At 48.8% G+C, this 18,041-nt stretch overlaps 1 protein-coding gene across 4 annotated transcripts in view; it reads right to left on the bottom strand.

Moving 5' to 3' along the window:
- The window catches only part of REXO1 (RNA exonuclease 1 homolog), a 42,884-nt gene extending 25,094 nt beyond the window's left edge, over positions 1 to 17,790 (bottom strand). For 3 of the 4 annotated variants that reach the window (XR_012766285.1, XM_075444142.1, XM_075444145.1), the window contains exons 1-2: positions 17,505 to 17,790; positions 1,302 to 3,067 (exon numbers count right to left, since the gene is read on the bottom strand). Coding sequence is in view for 3 of the 4 variants with exons in the window: in XM_075444142.1 (XP_075300257.1) it covers positions 1,302 to 3,067; positions 17,505 to 17,685 (1,947 nt within the window). In the remaining variant the exon portion in view is untranslated. Of the gene's footprint in view, positions 1 to 1,301; positions 3,068 to 10,186; positions 10,266 to 17,504 lie in introns of those variants that run through there. The other variant, XM_075444144.1, reaches the window with a different exon arrangement.
- Between the last annotated feature and the right edge of the window lie 251 nt (positions 17,791 to 18,041).

Below are 18,041 nucleotides of genomic sequence, written 5' to 3'. Positions count from 1 at the left end.
GGAACGCACTGGAAGCCCTGACGGAGTCGCAGCACCTCCACCATCTTTTGGAGCAGGACAGCTGCAGCTGAAGCCACCGAGCAGTTCCTCGGACAGACACACTCGTCCTTTGCTACGCCTGTCCCCCAGCACACCGAGGGCACCTGACTTTGTCACCTTGCCCCATGAAGCCTCCCAGGTGACACAGCTGACTCAGCAGCCCCGACACCCTCGCTCTGCAGTCAGATGCACCAGATGCGATAACGTTGGATACAACTTTGGGGCGTTTTCTCAACATTGCCGAATTTGTCACCTTTTTCTTTTGTAAAGCTCTTTCCAATCCAATTCCCTGAACACCTGCTCTGTACACAAGCAGAATCATCCCAACCAGAAAACCTGGGCGTGCTGGCTTGGACAGCAAGACAAACAGCCCTGCCCATGCACAGACAGCTGCTCCTGGGATCCAGGGTTTGCTCTTGCTGCCCAGTCAGACTCCGATGTGGGAAGATGAAAGATGAGTTTTGTCTGCTCCTGCTTCCCTGCCTCAGAAGCTGTTAGAGGACCACTGCCAGCAGCTGCTTTCTAGCCTTTTACACTTGCTCCATTCTGGTTTAATCTTCAAAAATGAGAGTCTCGCATCCTCCAGAGACCACCTCACAGCCACTGGCAGAAGGCTTTTTATGTAAACGCTGTCTTTTTACCTCCTTATCCTGAAATTCTTTGTACCTTTTGAAGAAATTCCATTCTCCATTTCTTATTTGCACCACCCACAAGGTATCCAGAGATCCTCATAAAACATCTGCAGTGTGCATTCAGAATGGGAAACAGTAAACTGGGGAGTCTCAGAAGCGTCCAGTGCCAACTACATCAACTTACTTGCACCAACACATTGTCCTGCTTCTACCTGCCATTACTATCCTTAAACAACGCTGCCACAAGAAGGCATTGCCCAGATTAGCAAACTTGGATTAGCTTTGAAACACCCACAACATACTCCCCAAACCCTTTTCTCCAGCCACCCAGGCCACCACAGTTCTTGGGCCAGATGGAGACAGAAGCAACTGCTAACCCTGAAAGCTAAAGGCCTTCCACACAAAAGGTAACTGAATCCTTACACTCCACAGCAGCTCTCAATTCAGCAGGTAAATTCAGGTGCAAACTCTTCAAAGCACTCAGTCATGACAAGGACGAGATTCTTCCAACGTATGGAATCTCCCTCCATAGCCCTCTTCTGCTACTTAAAATAAGCAACACCACTAAACTAAACCCGAATCCTTTCACATTTAGATGTGAGAGAACCAACCAACCCAAACCAGTATTACCTGCTTCCCCAGCCTCCCCTTGTCTTCAGTTTTCACATCTGTAGATTCATTAAAAATCCTGAGACACTCTTCCATTGGATCTGACTCAAAGTCCAAGTCTTTCTCAAGGATGGAATAATCAATGTCATCAGATGTTGAGGAAGACGACGAAGACTTTGACAATTTAGAGCGCTTCACTTTCTTTGTCCCTTCATTTTCACTCTCAGAGTCCGAACCACAATCATTGCCATCCGAGTCTGAGTTCACATCAAGTAACGTGGACGGCAAAGGCCGGCCTTTGTCATCATCATCCCCGCTCTCATCACCAAACAGGTCAACGTGACTCAAACTCTGCTGCTTCCGACCCTTCTTTGGATCCCCTTTTTCTGCAGAACGGACCTTTTCTTTCTTTCGCTCTGGTGCTGGAGTTTTGGTCCCTTGCTCTTTCTTTTTACAACTAGAGGTTTCCTTACCATTTTTCAAGTCAGCTGCTCTCAGTTTGGAGTCCTTTTTGCTGTTCCCCAACTTCTCCGTACTGGAGCCTTTGATGACACCCTCACTCTTGCTTTTCCCTGAACTACTGCTGGCAGACTTGGATTTTTCTTTCTTCAGCCCATCTACTTTTTCTGACTTTTGTTTTTCAGGTTTCTTTAAATTCCCATCGGCTTTTACTTTGACACTTTTATCTTTATAGTTTTTCTCATCATTCTTGGATTTTAATTTTTCTTCTTTCTTGAGCATTTTGTCTTTTTCTGTATTTTTACTCTTCTCCTTTTTACTGACCTCACTGAGGCCAGGTGTTTTACTACCATCTGATTTCTTCTTTTTTGTTTTGTCTTTTGAGTCTTTGTTTTTATTTTCAATTTCCTGGTCATTCTTACCAGAACACAATTTTGCTGCTTTTGCGTTCTTGTCTGCTAAGTTTTTGGCAAGATTCTTCTGTGAACTTGGAAGGTCCTCCATGCCATATTGCGCTGCCGCTTCTTTGCTGTCCTGGGAAGCAAAGTCATCCAGTTTAGAGCTCTGCTCTTTGTTGGATAACCCGTCACTTGATTCACTTTCAGAACCAGCTTTTGATTGTGAACTAACAGAAGCTGGCTTATCAGCCTCATCTTCAGAAGAAGAGAACCTGGCGTACACTTCATAGTCATCGGGTACTTCACAGAGCTTCTTTCGTGACGGAGAATAAGATTCCTCATAGCTAGACACTCTACCCCTTTTAGACCCCTTTGGCTCCTTTTTGCTCAAAAGTCTGGCTGAGTAATTTGAAAGTGGGTCATATTCCAAGTCTGTAGAAGGCTTAGAGTCATCAATCACATATTTATTGTTAGTTACAGTGCTACTGTATTTTTTATTCTGTACTACAGCCTTGGGAACATATTCCAGTGAGCTACCTTTACATCGAGAAGTATCCAAAGTGTATTTACTTGACTGGCTAGCAGCAGCAAGAGGAGTAGGGTTGTACTCCGAGTTATTATTAAAGTTGTAGCTACCTGGATTATATTCTAAGGAATTAAATGAATCATTTTGTGTCCCAGCAGCTGACACAGGCGTATTTGAAATAAGCGAGGTGGCCTCTGAAGTACTGAACTCCTTTGTCGTTTCTAGCAGCTCCTCATACTTTTTCTGCTCTCTCTCAACTTCATTTTTGACTGCCTCAATAGCCTTGTTGACCAGCTCCAACTCCAGAATACCAGGTGTCACATCTGTAATGTCAGCCAGAGCGTCATCCTCCACCTCCAGCGAGGGCCTCGGAAGCTCTGGATTGTAGGGATCATAGCCCCTCTCTGTAAAACAGAAGGAAAAAATAATTTACTGCCAGCAATTTCTTAGGAGAAATATGTTAAAAATGTCTTTTTAACGTCTGCTCTCATCAAAACCCTATACTGAAAGACACTACCAAAATCCATGCTCTCATCACCACAGAAGAGACGTTTGATACCAAAAGCCATCAGTGACATTCTCTGGCCAACAGCAGTTGTGTGGCTAGACTACATTTTACACACTACTCATGGGTCTTAAGTGCTAAAGATCTATTAACAAAGTGTTTTTATTACTCATGGAAAAGCTCTACAAATTAAGTATTCTTCAGGGCACTAAAGAGTAATCACTGTATTAGGACCAAGAGGAGCTGAGTACGCACAGAATTATCTGCTTTATTCAATGAAGCAAGCAAGGGAGGAAAGAGGATTCCAGTATGAAAACCATGGATTAGGTTCTCATTTACCAATGCTGATGCCCATGGCCTACTGAAAGCCTCCAAAATTCCTCAAAGCTCAGTATTTCTCCTGGCAGCTGCAGGAAAAACCACTCTTCTTTGGACTGACGAACTGGGTGCTGCTAATAAGAAAAAACTACAGGTCCAAAGGCAGCGCAACCCATCCGCACAGATCCACCACCAAGACAGAAACATTGCACACCCGGAACTCCAATCCCACATTTCTCTTCCCAGACAACTCCCTTCGGTGGCCTCTCTTAGAGGCACTTCTAGGACTACGAACAGAGGACACACTTTGACCACACTGCATGGCTCTGCTGACCACAGATCTACAGGAGAGCTTTTGGTGAGTGATGGTCCACCCTACGGAACTACATGGAAATGCCAAAGCAACATGCCCAAGGGAAGACTTACAACTGAAGAGTCCGTTAAAGCTCATCTCACAACCTTCATCTTAAAAAGGACACGGGAGTAGCTGTCACAAGCATAAACGCTCTCTACTTTCCGCCATGGTATCCCAAACTCTCCCACCTACCTTTCCAACTCACAGTGAAAAGGAAGGGAAAAGGATGTCATTCAGACATGTGTGCAGAGTGACAGGCACCCTGTTTGCCAAAGAACAGGCAGGAAAATAACTTCTTCATCTTGAAAAATCAGAAGAGCAATGCAGGAATCCAGCAATAAAGATGACTGCATTTAGCAAGCTAACTGAAGCTATGGGTAAGTTAATGGCTGCTTTTGGACTCTGCACAGCTTCCAATCCTTGGTTTACCATAGTGTCTCTGCATGTTGCTATTCCAGAGGAACTTTTTGTTCTTTGCTAGAAGGACAGCAGTAAAACTGGCTTTCCAACATGAATATGCAGAAGAACAAAACAATAAGCAGAGAGATAAAAGATAGGAAAAGAAAAACCCAACCTCCTCTCTGGTCTATCAGTGATGAGATAATTTCTTGTAATGGCTAGAAAGGAACAGTGTTTACAGGAGTCGTTTCTACCATTCTCACACAACTGCCATTTTTTCTCGGATTTTTTAAATGTTTTTTTTTGAGAGGATCCATGAGGGCACAGCTCCCTTTGGTAATAAGAAAAGAACCTGTCTAGCAGTTGGTGGAACTAGCAAGCAGAATAATAGAAACCGCATTAAAAAAAAAGGCACTGGTTTCATAAAACACTTTTTACTCTCTTGGGTTCCCAAAGTTTTTTTCCAAACCAATTAGCTCCTGATTGAGCAGGGACTCTGGGCAATCGCGGTGTGACGTTACTGTCTTCCAGAGGACAGTCAGAGCTGTGCTCAGGAGCAGAAACGTGGGAAAAAGGAACAAGGTGATATATTTCTGTAACTAGCTCCCCCTCCACCTATTGCAAAGTGCTTTACAACCAAGACACTAATAGCATTTCAAAATTGGTCTCTGTTCTTGCCCGTTCCGACACTCAGCAGGGCTCACACCCCGGGGGAGAGAGGGAGGGAGAAGGCGGCACACGAGAGCATCTCAGTGGATGGCGTACACCAGACAGACTGATATCCAGGGCCTCGTTAGAAAAACAAACCACAAAGAAACACAGGTGACTAGGGGAAACGAAAGCAACAAACCTAGATGCAAACAGCATCATCATCAAGGCCAGTATATATAAACAGACTATAAAAATAATTAGGTATAAATATTAGCCTAACAGCTGATAAAGAACCAAGAACCCTCCATCCCCACCACCTTATTTCTCACCACTTTGCGAAACGTCAGCTCCATAGTGGTAGAGAAGACCAGTGCAGCGAAGGCTGGAGGAGTCAGCTATTACCCCCTAACTTAAGAAGACCCAAAATTTAGCACAAGGATTGTTAGGAGACCAGCTGAAAGCCTGGTAATTTGTGCAGAGGTAAGTATTAGGTGGTCTACAAACAAACAGAGGCGAGAACACAAGTCTGGATCTAAAGACTTGTCAAAATAAAAAACAAAACACCACTACCACACCAAAAAAAAAAAACCCCACCCAAACTAAACTACAAGACACCTTGTTCACACAGAAAAGCAAACTATTTTAAATCTATCATGATACAGAGAAAGTAGCGGACAACCTAAGCACAGGCCTGGTGTCCGACTCTGCTGTTCATCTACACTACAAAACTAATTTGCACATTTTCTTTCAATGGAATGGCCAGACGTAAAAATACATTATAATCCCTGAGAATGCCGGCAGGCTTTGCGATATCATCATGAATGGGCTCTTTTGTAGGCGTGTAGGAGGCCTGATGGATTACCCAAGCGACGCTGATCAAAGGCTACCTATTCCATGAAAGACACTTGTGTAAGCGGGCTCCACGATGCTAATCAGGACTGTCACCTCTGGCCACGACGCATTTGCAGATAATGCAGTGGAAACACAAGCAGAAGGGGATTTTACTTCTGTACATATCTCTCCACACACACATATATGGAGAGCCATAGACACACAAGTCCCCAAAGTCAGAGAAATTAAACATGTTCTCAGAAATCAGGCCACCCTTTCAGATGCCCAATTATACTCCTAGGAAGCCAGGAGCGGAGAGAGTCTCCGGGATGACTGAGCCTGGTGCCACGCAGGCAGGCACCCGGCTACACCACATCCCCCTTCTTACAACCTTCATACAAGAGTCAAAGGAGTCTTCTTCAGGTTTTGCATTTAATTCCTCTCCATGTTAAACACTAATATGAATACCCATGGTGTAAAGATTACTACAAGAGGAACTACACTGGTTTGCTATTCCAATGTACAAGATGTCCGCAGTATTTCTGCTGAAGCAAAATGAGGCAGAGGCACCACGCAGTGAAATAACTTTTTGGATGGATGTAGAATTGAGAGTCTACACTGTCCTGTGAGAATCATGAGATAATGAGACTTGAGACGACAACTCCTTATAGGATTGTGAACTAAAGTACTATAAGGACACTCTTTAAAATAAAAACTTTTAAAATAAATTGATGTACCTCAGATATAAGAAATAGTCCTTCTGAGACACAAAAAAGTGAAGTTCACAACATTACACAAAACAAATTATTAATAATTTACATAGGACCTCAGGGAACAATTCATTTAACCTAGAACTACTTTAGAATATACCAAAATGAACTGCACTTAAATCAGCCACTTCGGCAGGTAGTATATAGTGGCGTAAAACAAGATTCTTCCAAAAAGCCAAGGCTGATTGTTTTTTTTCCTGGTTACAGTCACATTAGTTCTGGGAAACGAGGCCTCAGTTCTGAGGTGGAGCTGGCTTACTACAGAGCTCCTGTAAGCCAGCGACTCCTTGCTGTACACTGGTCCTTCTAGTTTGTGCAACAGGCGGAGGCAGCCCACAAAGGCTGACATTAAATGAATAATGGGAGTACAAGGTCACCTGTTTGATGGCAAAACTTCTTTCAGAGTGAATCATTCTGCAGCAGCAGATGTCTTTTTTCCCAACACCCTACCAGAACACATACTTCAGATGCTTTCAATACAGAAAAGCCCGAATGTATGACAGGTACCTCTTGTTGCAAACCTGCAGGTTTTGGAAGAGGAGACAAGCTCTTGCACGCACGTGGGACATGGATGACAACTACCTTCCTTCCAGATATAACAGAGTTGCTAAGCTGCAGCAGCTGCTGCTAAACAAAAGGGAGGCAAAATTTAGAAACTTTCCAATTTACGCCAATTAGGACCTCAGAACAGAAGGGTTTGCTGGGCAAGCCGCCGAGGGACCAGCCCAGGCCGAAAGACAGTGAACACTTTCAAGACCCGCCGCTGCTGAAGTCACCCATTTTCCTGGGTCACCTGGAGCCGGCAACAAAAGGGGCATTCATCGGGAGACCGGGAAGGTGAAAGCTGTTTGGAGACCTCTTTGGAGGGGGGGGGGGGGAAAGGTATTTTTATTTTAACGTCATCAGAACAGCTTTGTTAGCTTAACAGCTTGCCTGTGTTTACAGTGCCAGTAGTTAGCAAATGGACAACCTTTGCGATTACAGAAAAATTATCACCATTGGAAAATTATTTTAAGCTTTTAATTTAATGCTTCTCAGAAGAGACAGTGGTTTCTCAAGAACAAAATGTTTCAAAAAGGCTTTACCAGCAGGCTGAGTTTTGCTACTCTTCAGCATTAAACAGCGCAAAAGAAATGGCAGGTTTTGGCGCAGACCTCATTTGCAAGTACCCAAAGCAAATTTCCAACAATTAATTTAACAATAATATCCAGCCACTTGGAAATAATTAACACTGAGATTTAAAATAGTGCATTTCAAATAATTATCCAGAGCAAATGGGTTAGGAGGGCAGGTCAGAGGAGCTAAGAGGAGCGTTTCTTCTGCTTTACATGTAACTCTAGTCCTAATGATTTTTTTTTTCTCCTTCTTGCTTTTTTTAAATATTAAATTATTAAAATTATTAAAAGCATAAATAACCTTGTGCTGGTCTCAAGGTTTGAGAGGTATTACAGCCAGTCCAGTCCAAGCTGACCTCTCCCTATGCACCCCACTCCCTGCATTTGTTCCTCCATGAGAGGCATTCGATGCCACAGCATCAAAGCACATCATGAACCAACAAGGTCATTTCTTCAGTGGAAAAAAAGGAAGCAAATATGAGAAAAGAAAGTCTTATATTAGCAAGGCTGAAAAAAGTGTGAACAGTCATCCATCACACTGCGGTATTTTTAAACCTGCTGTGACAAAGCCTGCCGAAGATCGGGGCACGGTTTCACCAGATGCTGTCAGCCAGCGTCAGGTCGGTGCCACCGAAGGCCCGTCACGGTGGGCTGAACCGGCTGGCCGGGGCTTCACCGGAGGGTGGCACAACCAGCAACGGGAGGGCTGGATCACACCGAGGGACCAGAGCAGCCAGACATCGCCCTCCTACAAGCCATCAGCCGTCCTCTCAGCTCAGCTGCCCGAGACTGCCGACACGCTGTGGCCGGAGAGGAGACACGGACCTGCCCGAGCAGGTTCGACCCAGCAGCGGAGCAGCTCCAACGTGGGCCGGGTCGCTCCCGAGCCGGCAGCGTTATCGGGGAACAACGCAGTCAGGTGGGAGACTCACTTTGACAGAAGGACCTTAGGGGACACCCCTCAAAGCAGCTCAGGCAGCAACATCCAGGGAAACAGTACACAACTAAATTTATTCAAGAAAACGTAGTTTTGTGCGGTTTGGCCACTGGTGCAGCAGAAGAGGCACCTCAAAGGTCCTCAAGCCTACTCAGTATGGTAGCTACACCCTCTTGAAAGCCTCACAGAGAGTCCTGGAGCACAGCTGGGACGGCCGCAGCTTCACACAGCGACACTAGTTAAATCCAAGGATGCAAAAGCCAGAACAAGACGGTCTGGCCCATGCAAAAGCCGTCATTTACATTCCTCCATTGCCACAGTGATTTACAGTCCCGTCCGCTCTCGTGCTAAAACAACAGCGGCAGGCAGAGCACATCAGAGGCGTGTCAAGACCTGTGATAAATGTAATGTTTTCCTAAGAAGTAATGACACCATTGGCACATTTCTGCCATAACCTAGGAAAGAACACGAGAAACATAACCGGTGTATTTGCCAGGAGAGGGGCAGAAAGCAAAGGCTGGCACCCCAAATATCACGACTACCCCAACCCCACAGCCTGTCATCACACGGGCTAGAAGGCGTCTCACCGTTTTAAAATCGATGATACATTAATCTGGATATTCAATGTTTGGATTCTTTGAAGATCTTTCCATTCCCTCTCTCATTTTAGTTTTAAGTTATTCCTCAATATACAAGAAAAGTTGAAATTCTGTTTGGAAAAAAGAAAAAATTAACTGAGACTTATTTTTTCTGTTTCTGAGAAAAAGACAGACCAGAAAACATTTCCACATCTCCTATATACGCACTAGGTAAATCTGAGAATGTACTCCAAAATTTTATTAGTAGAGCAAGTCTTCTTTTCAAAGAAGCAGAAGAAAATAAAAAGAAATACTTCAAGTATTCCGGCGTCATCTTTTCTCCATATTCAACTCCATCTTGAAAACTGACTTTGACCGGCATGGTCACAAGCAGTAACACCACTCCTCACCCACCAGTCCCTTCATTTTTCAGCCTTTCTCTAGCTTGCTTAAGAGAAGCGATCTTCTCAACACCTGTCTTATTTCTTTAACTACTTCGGGTGAAGAATTCCCATTTAAGGAAGAAAAAAGACAGTATTTCACTACAGGCACAACTGGAAACTTTGAAAAACAAAGTTAAAAGCTAAAGAAAAGTATCCTTCAAGCTACATCACGTTTAAAAACTTCAGCTGTGACTTCTGAAGGACTAAAATCAAAACTTGAACCGGTTTTAAAACCTGTCCAGCTTTAGTTAACTCAAAAGCTGGAATGAATATTTTGCAGCTCCTTTACGACTCAGACACCTGCAGCTCGGCAGACTTGTAACCAGCGAACCCAACACACTCCCCGGTTCTCAGCACGGATCCTCTCTTTAATGAAAAGGCTAGATCTCACAAAATCCCTGTGCACCTAAACCCTCCGAAGCAGAGCTGAGTTTTTGCACAGTCCATGTAATTCGGAGGCAGACGCACCCCTGAGGACCGAAGTCTCACGTTAAATGAATGGCTGACACGTGAAAGCCTCTCTGGAGAAGGCACTTCTCTCCCAGCTGCTTCTTCACGTACTGCAACCCACACGAAAACACAAGTGCACTCCACAGCAAGTCAAAAACTTCAAAGAATTACCTGAGCTCCCCGCGGTTAATAAATATTGCAGATATTTGTTCATGCTGTACTTGAGGCTTTTAATATCTGCTTGGTACGGCTAAGACACTCCGGCAAGGCTCATGGCACAATACCGCTGACCATGTGCTGACACAGCACTTCCTGGGCTGCAGAGATAATTAGGGCAGGACTTACCAACCCAAAGTCCCGCCTTCACCCTCATTTACTCCCAACTCGGGCTCGGTTTTACTTCAGTGTCTGCGGGGGCTTTCTGACTGTTTTCTTCTTCCCTAGCGCAACTGCTACCATCTTGGGGAATTTTCTGACATCGGAATTTCCCTGCTCCCCACCTGCACATGTTGCTTTTTACTTGATTTGAGCACTGCAAGTTGGGCAGCACAGCGGCTTCCCCAACGGCGACCCCAGGGTCATGCTAAGCGATCCCCCTGTCCAGCCAGGCCCCCCCAGCCGGAGCCCAGGGCCACCCCGCTTCTCCAGCCCCACGGCCCAGGCTCGGTCCCAGCAGGGAAGGTGGCTGCAGGGTGGGGGGACGACCCGGCCCTGCCCGCAGCCCGGCGCGGCTGCCACTCTGGCATGACGTGAGCCAACCCACCTCGCCAGCACTGGGCAGCCAGGGAAAGCGGTTTGGGAAACTCCGGAGTAGTGAACTGTGCTTCCCACTTCCCCAGCACTACCGCAGCACTGCGGCGTTCGATTAAAGAATCAGAGGAAGTGTTTACATCATAGAATGGTTTGGGTTGGAAGGGACCTTTCCAGGCCATCTAATGCAACCCCCCAGCCATGAGCAGGGACATCTTCAACCAGATGAGGCTGCTCAGAGCCCCGTCCAACCTGACCGTGACTGTTTCCAGGGATGGGGCATCTCGCACCTCTCTGGGCAACCCGTTCCAGGGCCTCACCACCCTCAGCACAAAAAATTTCTTCCTTGCATCTACTCTAAATCTCCCCTCTTTTAATTTAAAACCACTACGCCTTGTCCTGCTGCAACAGGCCCTGTTAAAAAGTTTGTCCCCATCCTTCTTATAGGACCCTTCAGGTACTGCCAGGCTGCTCTAAGCTCTCCCCGCAGCCTTCTCTTCCCCAGGCTGAGCAGCCCCAGCTCTCCCAGCCTCTCCTCCCAGCAGAGGGGTTCCAGCCCTCGCATCATTGCTGGGGCCTCCTCTGGTCCCACTCCAGCAGCTCCAGCTCTGTCCTGTGCTGAGGGCTCCAGAGCTGGGCGCAGGACTCCCGGGGGGTGTCAATGCCAGGTAAGATATTCCACACTGGAGAGAGCAATTTATTAAGAGCAGACAAAAGGCTCCTGTGGCAGGCAGAGAGGAGCTGGGGGAGCTCACAAACACCAGCACAAGGCTACTGCCTCCGGGACCTAGGCAGCTCGCTGCACCTTTAGCCTTCAAAATCTTTCTGGCTTGACAGGGAAGATTTTCCCCCACCTCCTGCTTCTCACATGCGTGGAACTGGAGCAAGGAAGAGCCGCACGCAAGCTCAGGGCCGAGACTCCCCACAGCCACGCTACCACTTGTAGAAAGCCCAAAAATTGGAAGTGCTCTGTCAGCCCACACTGAAATCCCGACACATACAGCAGCTGCACCTGCCCACCCACAGGAAAACTGCCATAACTGACAGTGTAGTTAAATGACAAGAAATCCCTAACCACTGGAAAGCCACGACTTTGGTTTACATGAAAAGACACGTCCTGACCTCACCGTCAAGTGGGTTGTCTATTCTTCATTTCAAAACTCAGTTAAAAAAACATCCACCGGCGACGTTTTGGTAATTACTGTCCTAAACACAAATGTGGGGGAACAAAAAAGCACAATGCCCACACAATGCCCCCCAGATGCAGTTCATGGACTACAGCAACGACACTGAGCCACCCGCCTTCCCCTCTCGGTGAAGAAATACCAAAGGCAGTTCATAAGTTTCTGCTCATTCAATGTCCCTACAGCAAACACAGTAACAAAAGCTCCTTCCTATAAGAAGCTGATCTTGCACATGAACTACAGGAAGGAAAACGCATCTGCTAAAGACTTTTTTTTCATCCATTCTACAGATAGCATGAACCTGCACTGCAATATAAGTAACACAAAGGCAACCTCAGACAGTGCAGAAAGGCTGCTCCCACCAAACACGGCCGAGTTTAATGCGCAGCCCCTCAGCAACGCGCTGGACGAGGAACGTGACCGGTGAAGAAGACAACGGCCTTGATCCTATGGTGACACACGGGCTGAGGATGATTAAAGTTGGATTTTAACATTTACAGAGCCTCTTTAGGTTTTACCAAGTATCACCTTGCACAGCATTTTATATACAAGTCACAGCCATCCCACGTGGCTGCTTTTCGGCTGAAGACTTTGAAGCAGGGAGAGGCGAAGCGCCTTCCTGCATCAAGGACAGGCTCAACAGGGTTAAAGCCGGAGAGATAAGCCCAAGGATTTCTCCGCACCTGACAGAATCACAGAATCACAGAATAGTAGGGGTTGGAAGGGACCTCTGTGGGTCATCTAGTCCAACCCTCCTGCCGAAGCAGGGTCACCCAGAGCAGGCTGCACAGGACCTTGTCCAGGCGGGGCTGGAATATCTCCAGAGAAGGAGACTCCACAGCCTCCCTGGGCAGCCTGTTCCAGTGCTCCGTCACCCTCAGAGGGAAGAAGTTCTTCCTCGGGTTCAGCTGGAGCTTCCTCTGCTCCAGTTTGTGCCCATTGCCCCTTGTCCTGTCACTGGGCACCACTGAAAAGAGCTTGGCCCCATCCTCCTGACACCCACCCTGCAGATATTTATAAGCATTTATAAGGTCCCCTCGCAGCCTTCTCTTCTTCAGGCTGAACAAGTCCAGCTCCCTCAGCCTCTCCTCGTAGGGGAGATGTTCCAGTCCCCTCATCATCCTCGTAGCCCTCCGCTGGACTCTCTCCAGTAGCTCTTCATCTTTCTTGAACTGGGGAGCCCAGAACTGGACACAGTACTCTAGATGAGGCCTCACCAGGGCAGTGTAGAGGGGAAGGAGAACCTCCCTCGTCCTGCTGGCCACACTCTTCTTGATGCACCCCAGGATTCCATTGGCTTTCTTGGCAGCCAGGGCACGCTGCTGGCTCATGGTTAACCTGTCGTCCACCAGGACACCCAGGTCCCTCTCCAAAGAGCTGCTCTCCAGCAGGTCAGCCCCAGCCTGTACTGGTGCCTGGGGTTGTTCCTCCCCAGGTGCAGGACCCTGCATTTGGCTTTGCTGAACCTCATCAGGTTCCTCTCTGCCCAGCTTTCCAGCCTATCCAGGTCACGCTGAACGGCAGCACAGCCTTCTGACCTGGCCAAACAGGAGCCAAGCAGCGTTACAGCAGCTTACTTGTGAGCTGGGTAATGTGAATCACACAGAGGTGGAAAACTCCGTCGCCAGACGGTACCACACAAACCCATCCAGTCACCTTTCAAAGATCCAATCTAGATCTAATCTGAAAGGCCTTGCCCATGCAAATAGAAAAACCACACAGTAAGAAAACCACTCCACAAGCTTCAGACCACAGCAGCAAACTGCCAAGCAACTGCCAGTGCACACCGCTCCAGAATAAAGTATTTCACGGCAGGGTGCTGAAAGCCTTGCTCTTCCCATCGCACGCTAACACCAGGATTAGAGCAAAGAGGAGCTCCGACCTCCAGACCTGGATGCAGCTTTCTGCTCTGGGTTCAAAAAACCTCCACCTCTTAAGCACCTCCTGACAGCTACTACCAAACCCAGCAAACCAAAGTGCTGGTTTCCTTAAGATATTTATGAAGAGATGTATCACACTTCTTTTATGTCTTTCAGCACACTCAGGACCTAGACTTTAAAGAGAGACCCATTTTTCTCCTCTACGGCTCTTAAGAGATGCTTTTAGGACTGAAGGCAGATCTTCCCCCCTTCTTACATAGCACGCTTTCAAAGCACTTCACATGCATTCAATAATCTTTTCATCCTGCTCTGAAGCAGGTGGGCTTTAGCCATTCTGTAGATGGAAAAAGCACTTCAGCCAAGCCAGGATTAGAATTTGCAATCTCCAGATTCCCAGTCCCACACAGGCCAATGTCCCCTTTCTCAGCCCACCAACAGCACTGTGGAAATACCACACCAGTGCATGCTACTGCCCCAGCACCCTCCTCAGCTTTCAGCACTGAATTTCTGCAAGCCTCCAGGTAGCCCTGCTCTTCCACCACGTAGGCAAATACTTGCAGTAAAGACACTGGAACAGATCTCCCACGTGAAGTACCACACATTATTTCAGAACCCAGTTCAAACGTGCCCTATGGACCGGACGCATCACATTGGTTCCCTCCTCGCTCAACAAGTTTGTATTTACTGAGCTGCTTTCAGAGGGGAAGAGAAGGGACCCCCTGCCACATGCAAAGAGCAGCAGACATAGGAAAACTCAAGTCACCCTGCTGCTGCGGACGCCCTAACAGGCATGGAGGCCTCTTCACCACTGTCTCCCTGCAGTTGGGACCATGAGAGAACTGTACGAAAATAAGGGTCATCTATTACTGAGCTTTTCACCTCCTCGCTGCTCTGTCTGGCTTGTGTCCACAGCCTCCTCCCACCAGGACCCAGCAAGGCCAGCTCCACTCCTAGGTTTTCAAAAGCTACTTTCAAGGCTACACAAGATCTACTAAGGATTTTGGGTTACTGCCAGCCATACGGTGATCCAAAAACATCAAAGTCAGCATCAGCCTTGAATCAATACGCTTTGCAGGTTGACTCTTCAGATGTTATCCTTTTTTCTAGGCACTACCCCAGAACACACAGATCTGCACTGTAGCTCTTGGTGTAGGTACCCACCTGCTTTGGCAAAAAAACTATGCTTTTAAAGCTTATTTATCGAGTGATGTGATTAAATAGGTCAAATATGCCCCCGTGCACTGTTATAAGGCTACTTTAAAACAAGACATGCTGTTTCACTGACAGGGAGCAACTTACATTGGACTGAGAAGCTGCCTTCAAGAAGATGGTTGCCTGGTTGCTAGCTAAACTACTACACCCTCTAGTGTAAATCTGAAATACATCTTTCCAGGCTAGACGAGCTTCAGGCAGACAGAGGAAGACAGGAGCACCTCACGCTGAACCTTTCAGATGAAGCTAAGCCATAGCACTGCTTAAAACATAACTGCAAAAGCATCTTGTGCTCCTGTGAAATCAGGCACCTGGCACAACCCTGCTGAAGTTCTTTCTAAAAGACAGCTTTCTGCAGCAGGTTCATCACTCATTTTCCATTTCTCAGTCAAAATCAACATAGAAAAAATGCCTGAAGCCCAACACTAAGCTGAGGCCGAATTTTCAGATCCTTGGTTACGACAGCTGTGCCACGCGTTAGACGCCAGGAGCTTGGGAAAGCGAGCAGGAACACGCGCTGAGCCGGCTGGGGAGGTGGGAGGCAGCGGGCTGGAAGTGAAGCCTCAGATCCTGCTTCTTTTGCAAGCGGCAGACACTTCACCTGCGAAAACTCGAGGCACACTTTCAGCTTTTGTTTCACAAAAGCCAGAGCTTCTCTAAGAGCCGCAATACAGCAGTCAAACAGCTCTCACTCCCCAAAACACAAGCTCTCTCTCCTGGGTCACTAACATGTCCAAGCCAGGCCTACCAAGATTAGTATTGGGATCACTTCTTCCTTGCCATTCACACTCAGCTCTTACTTTAACACTTTTCAGCCAGTATTAGAGGCTGCAAACACTTTCCAGGTGCACTGGGAGGTTTTACTAAAGACCAGCCTTCACTTCCCCATTTCGAAAATCAAAACCAGCGCCAGGATTTATTTAGTACAGCAGCATCTGTTTCAGACAGCAGACCAAACCGAGCAAATCTAGTTCCAAAACCGACCCTCTGCAGATTATTTAAAGACAAACTGAAACAGGACACTTAAGGATAATTATAATATCAAGCATCTAGAGGGCCAGTCTAAAGGATTCTAGGGAGCTTTTCAAATCAAAAGAACACTGAAAGAGGCAAAACTTTCTGTCTTTCTAATATGATATCTGTCTGCCTATGACAGGCTGGAGTACGCTTTCATTATTTTAAACTAAACCACAGTCATGGTAAGCTGACCTGGTAACCAGAAGACGCAAAAAATTAAATCGTCTTCCAAGCTTGTGAATAACCCAAAGTTAAACAAGCACAGAAAAAAAACCACAAGTTGTGCTTTATTTTGACAACTTCTAATTCACGTTGTTAGAGACCATACGTACCAGCAAGTAACTAAGTAAATAACAACTAACTGAATTAACAAAGCTTTAACGAAATGAAAGCAAGCAGCATTCTACTAGGGAGAAGAATAAAGGCTTTTCTCTCCCCCCAAATTAAGCAGATCAGCAAATAACGTGTGTAAGTACAACCAGAGTTGCTGGAGGAACAGAGGAGAACAACAGCTCACTATCTTTTTTTGTAGCCAAGCCTCACGTGAAGAACCTGGCAGTGCTCCACGCCTTACTCCGGTCCCCGGAGGCGCTCCAGCTGACCGCAGGCCCTCCCTGACAGCCCACCGGCAGGACCTGCCTCGCAGCGCTGGACCAGAGTGCGCGTCACCGCCAGCGCCCACACCCCAGGCACCTCCTGAAGGGTTGGGACAGCAAAGCGGTTTGAGCGAGCGCCCTGACACCTCACTGCCATGCGAGCTGCGGTGCCTGGAGGGACAAAGAAAGGGATCAGGGCAGAGCTGCCCTTCTGCAGCCTCCATCCTGGTGACGAGAGACAGGCTGTCCTCAGGGAATCAGACATTGTAGAAAGCTGCTCCCCACCACCCCTGTGTCAGATGGCAACTGTGAGATCCGACTTGACGATGAGGAGGAGAAGATGAGGAGGAGGAGGAGACGCCCATCTCTCACACGGTGGGACAGAAAAGGCCCTCCAGACCCTCCTCCAGAGACAAGAAGAGGTGACAACAAAGGGCCCAGAGCCAGGGCAGGGCGGAGCACAAGCAGACACCAGAGCTCAGGGGTGCTGAGGACCCACCTGCCCCGCCCGGGTGATGCTGACAGACCCCGTGGGGACACCCCCCTCGAGAGGGGCTTGGGAGGGGGGGAAAAACCGAGCCCCGGGAGCAGGCGGGGTTTGGAGGAGTCAGAGGCAGATTCAGGCCCTGGAGGGTGGGCAGGCCTGAGACGGAGGAAGGGCGCGGGCCTGTCCCCGCCGTGGGGAGGACACGCTGCTGCGGGGAGCGGGGCAGCGGGGCAGCGGGGCCGGGGGGGGGGGGGTGGGCCGAGGCCGGCGCGGGGCCGGGAGCACCCACACCCGGGGCGGGGAGAGAGACGGGGGAAGTGGAGAGGAGGTGCCGCGACCCGCCGGGCTGGGCCAGGGCCGTACCTGCGCCGTGGCCGAGCGCGACCCCCGCGCCGGGGCCGCCGGAGGCTCCGCACCGCGCGGCCGCCACCGGGGGGTGCCGGAAGTGGCAGTAGGGCCGGCGGCAGGGCGGGCCCCCGCCCGGCCCCCCGGCGCTGAGGAAGGGGCAGTCGATGCCGCGGAAGTAGCCGGTGGATCTCAGCATGCTGCGGGGCGGGGAGCGGGGCCGGGGCGCGGGGAAGAGGAGAGCAGGCGCGGGAGGCGGCGGCAGCGACGCGCTCCCGCCTCACACCGCCGGCCCCGCCGCCATCTTGGAAGCGCCAAGGCCCGGCGGCGAGGCCCCCGCGACGCCGCTGCCCGCACAGGGCTGCCCGCGGCGCGCCTGAGCGGAGCGCGGGGCGGGGCCGGGGCCGGGGGCGGGGCTAAGGGCGGGGGAGCGGCGGGAGGGGGAGGAACATGGCGGCCCGGGGGAGGCGCTGGGGCTCAGTCACGCAGCGCTCCGCAGCCTCCATGGGGCTGTGTGACCTGCTCGGCCGCTGCCCGCCTCCGTCCCCCGGGGGT

This window comes from Opisthocomus hoazin, chromosome 27 (assembly GCF_030867145.1).
Source record: "Opisthocomus hoazin isolate bOpiHoa1 chromosome 27, bOpiHoa1.hap1, whole genome shotgun sequence".
NCBI lineage: Eukaryota > Metazoa > Chordata > Aves > Opisthocomiformes > Opisthocomidae > Opisthocomus > Opisthocomus hoazin.
Note: the sequence above shows the minus strand (reverse complement) of the source record. Positions and strands in the feature narration are given on the sequence as shown.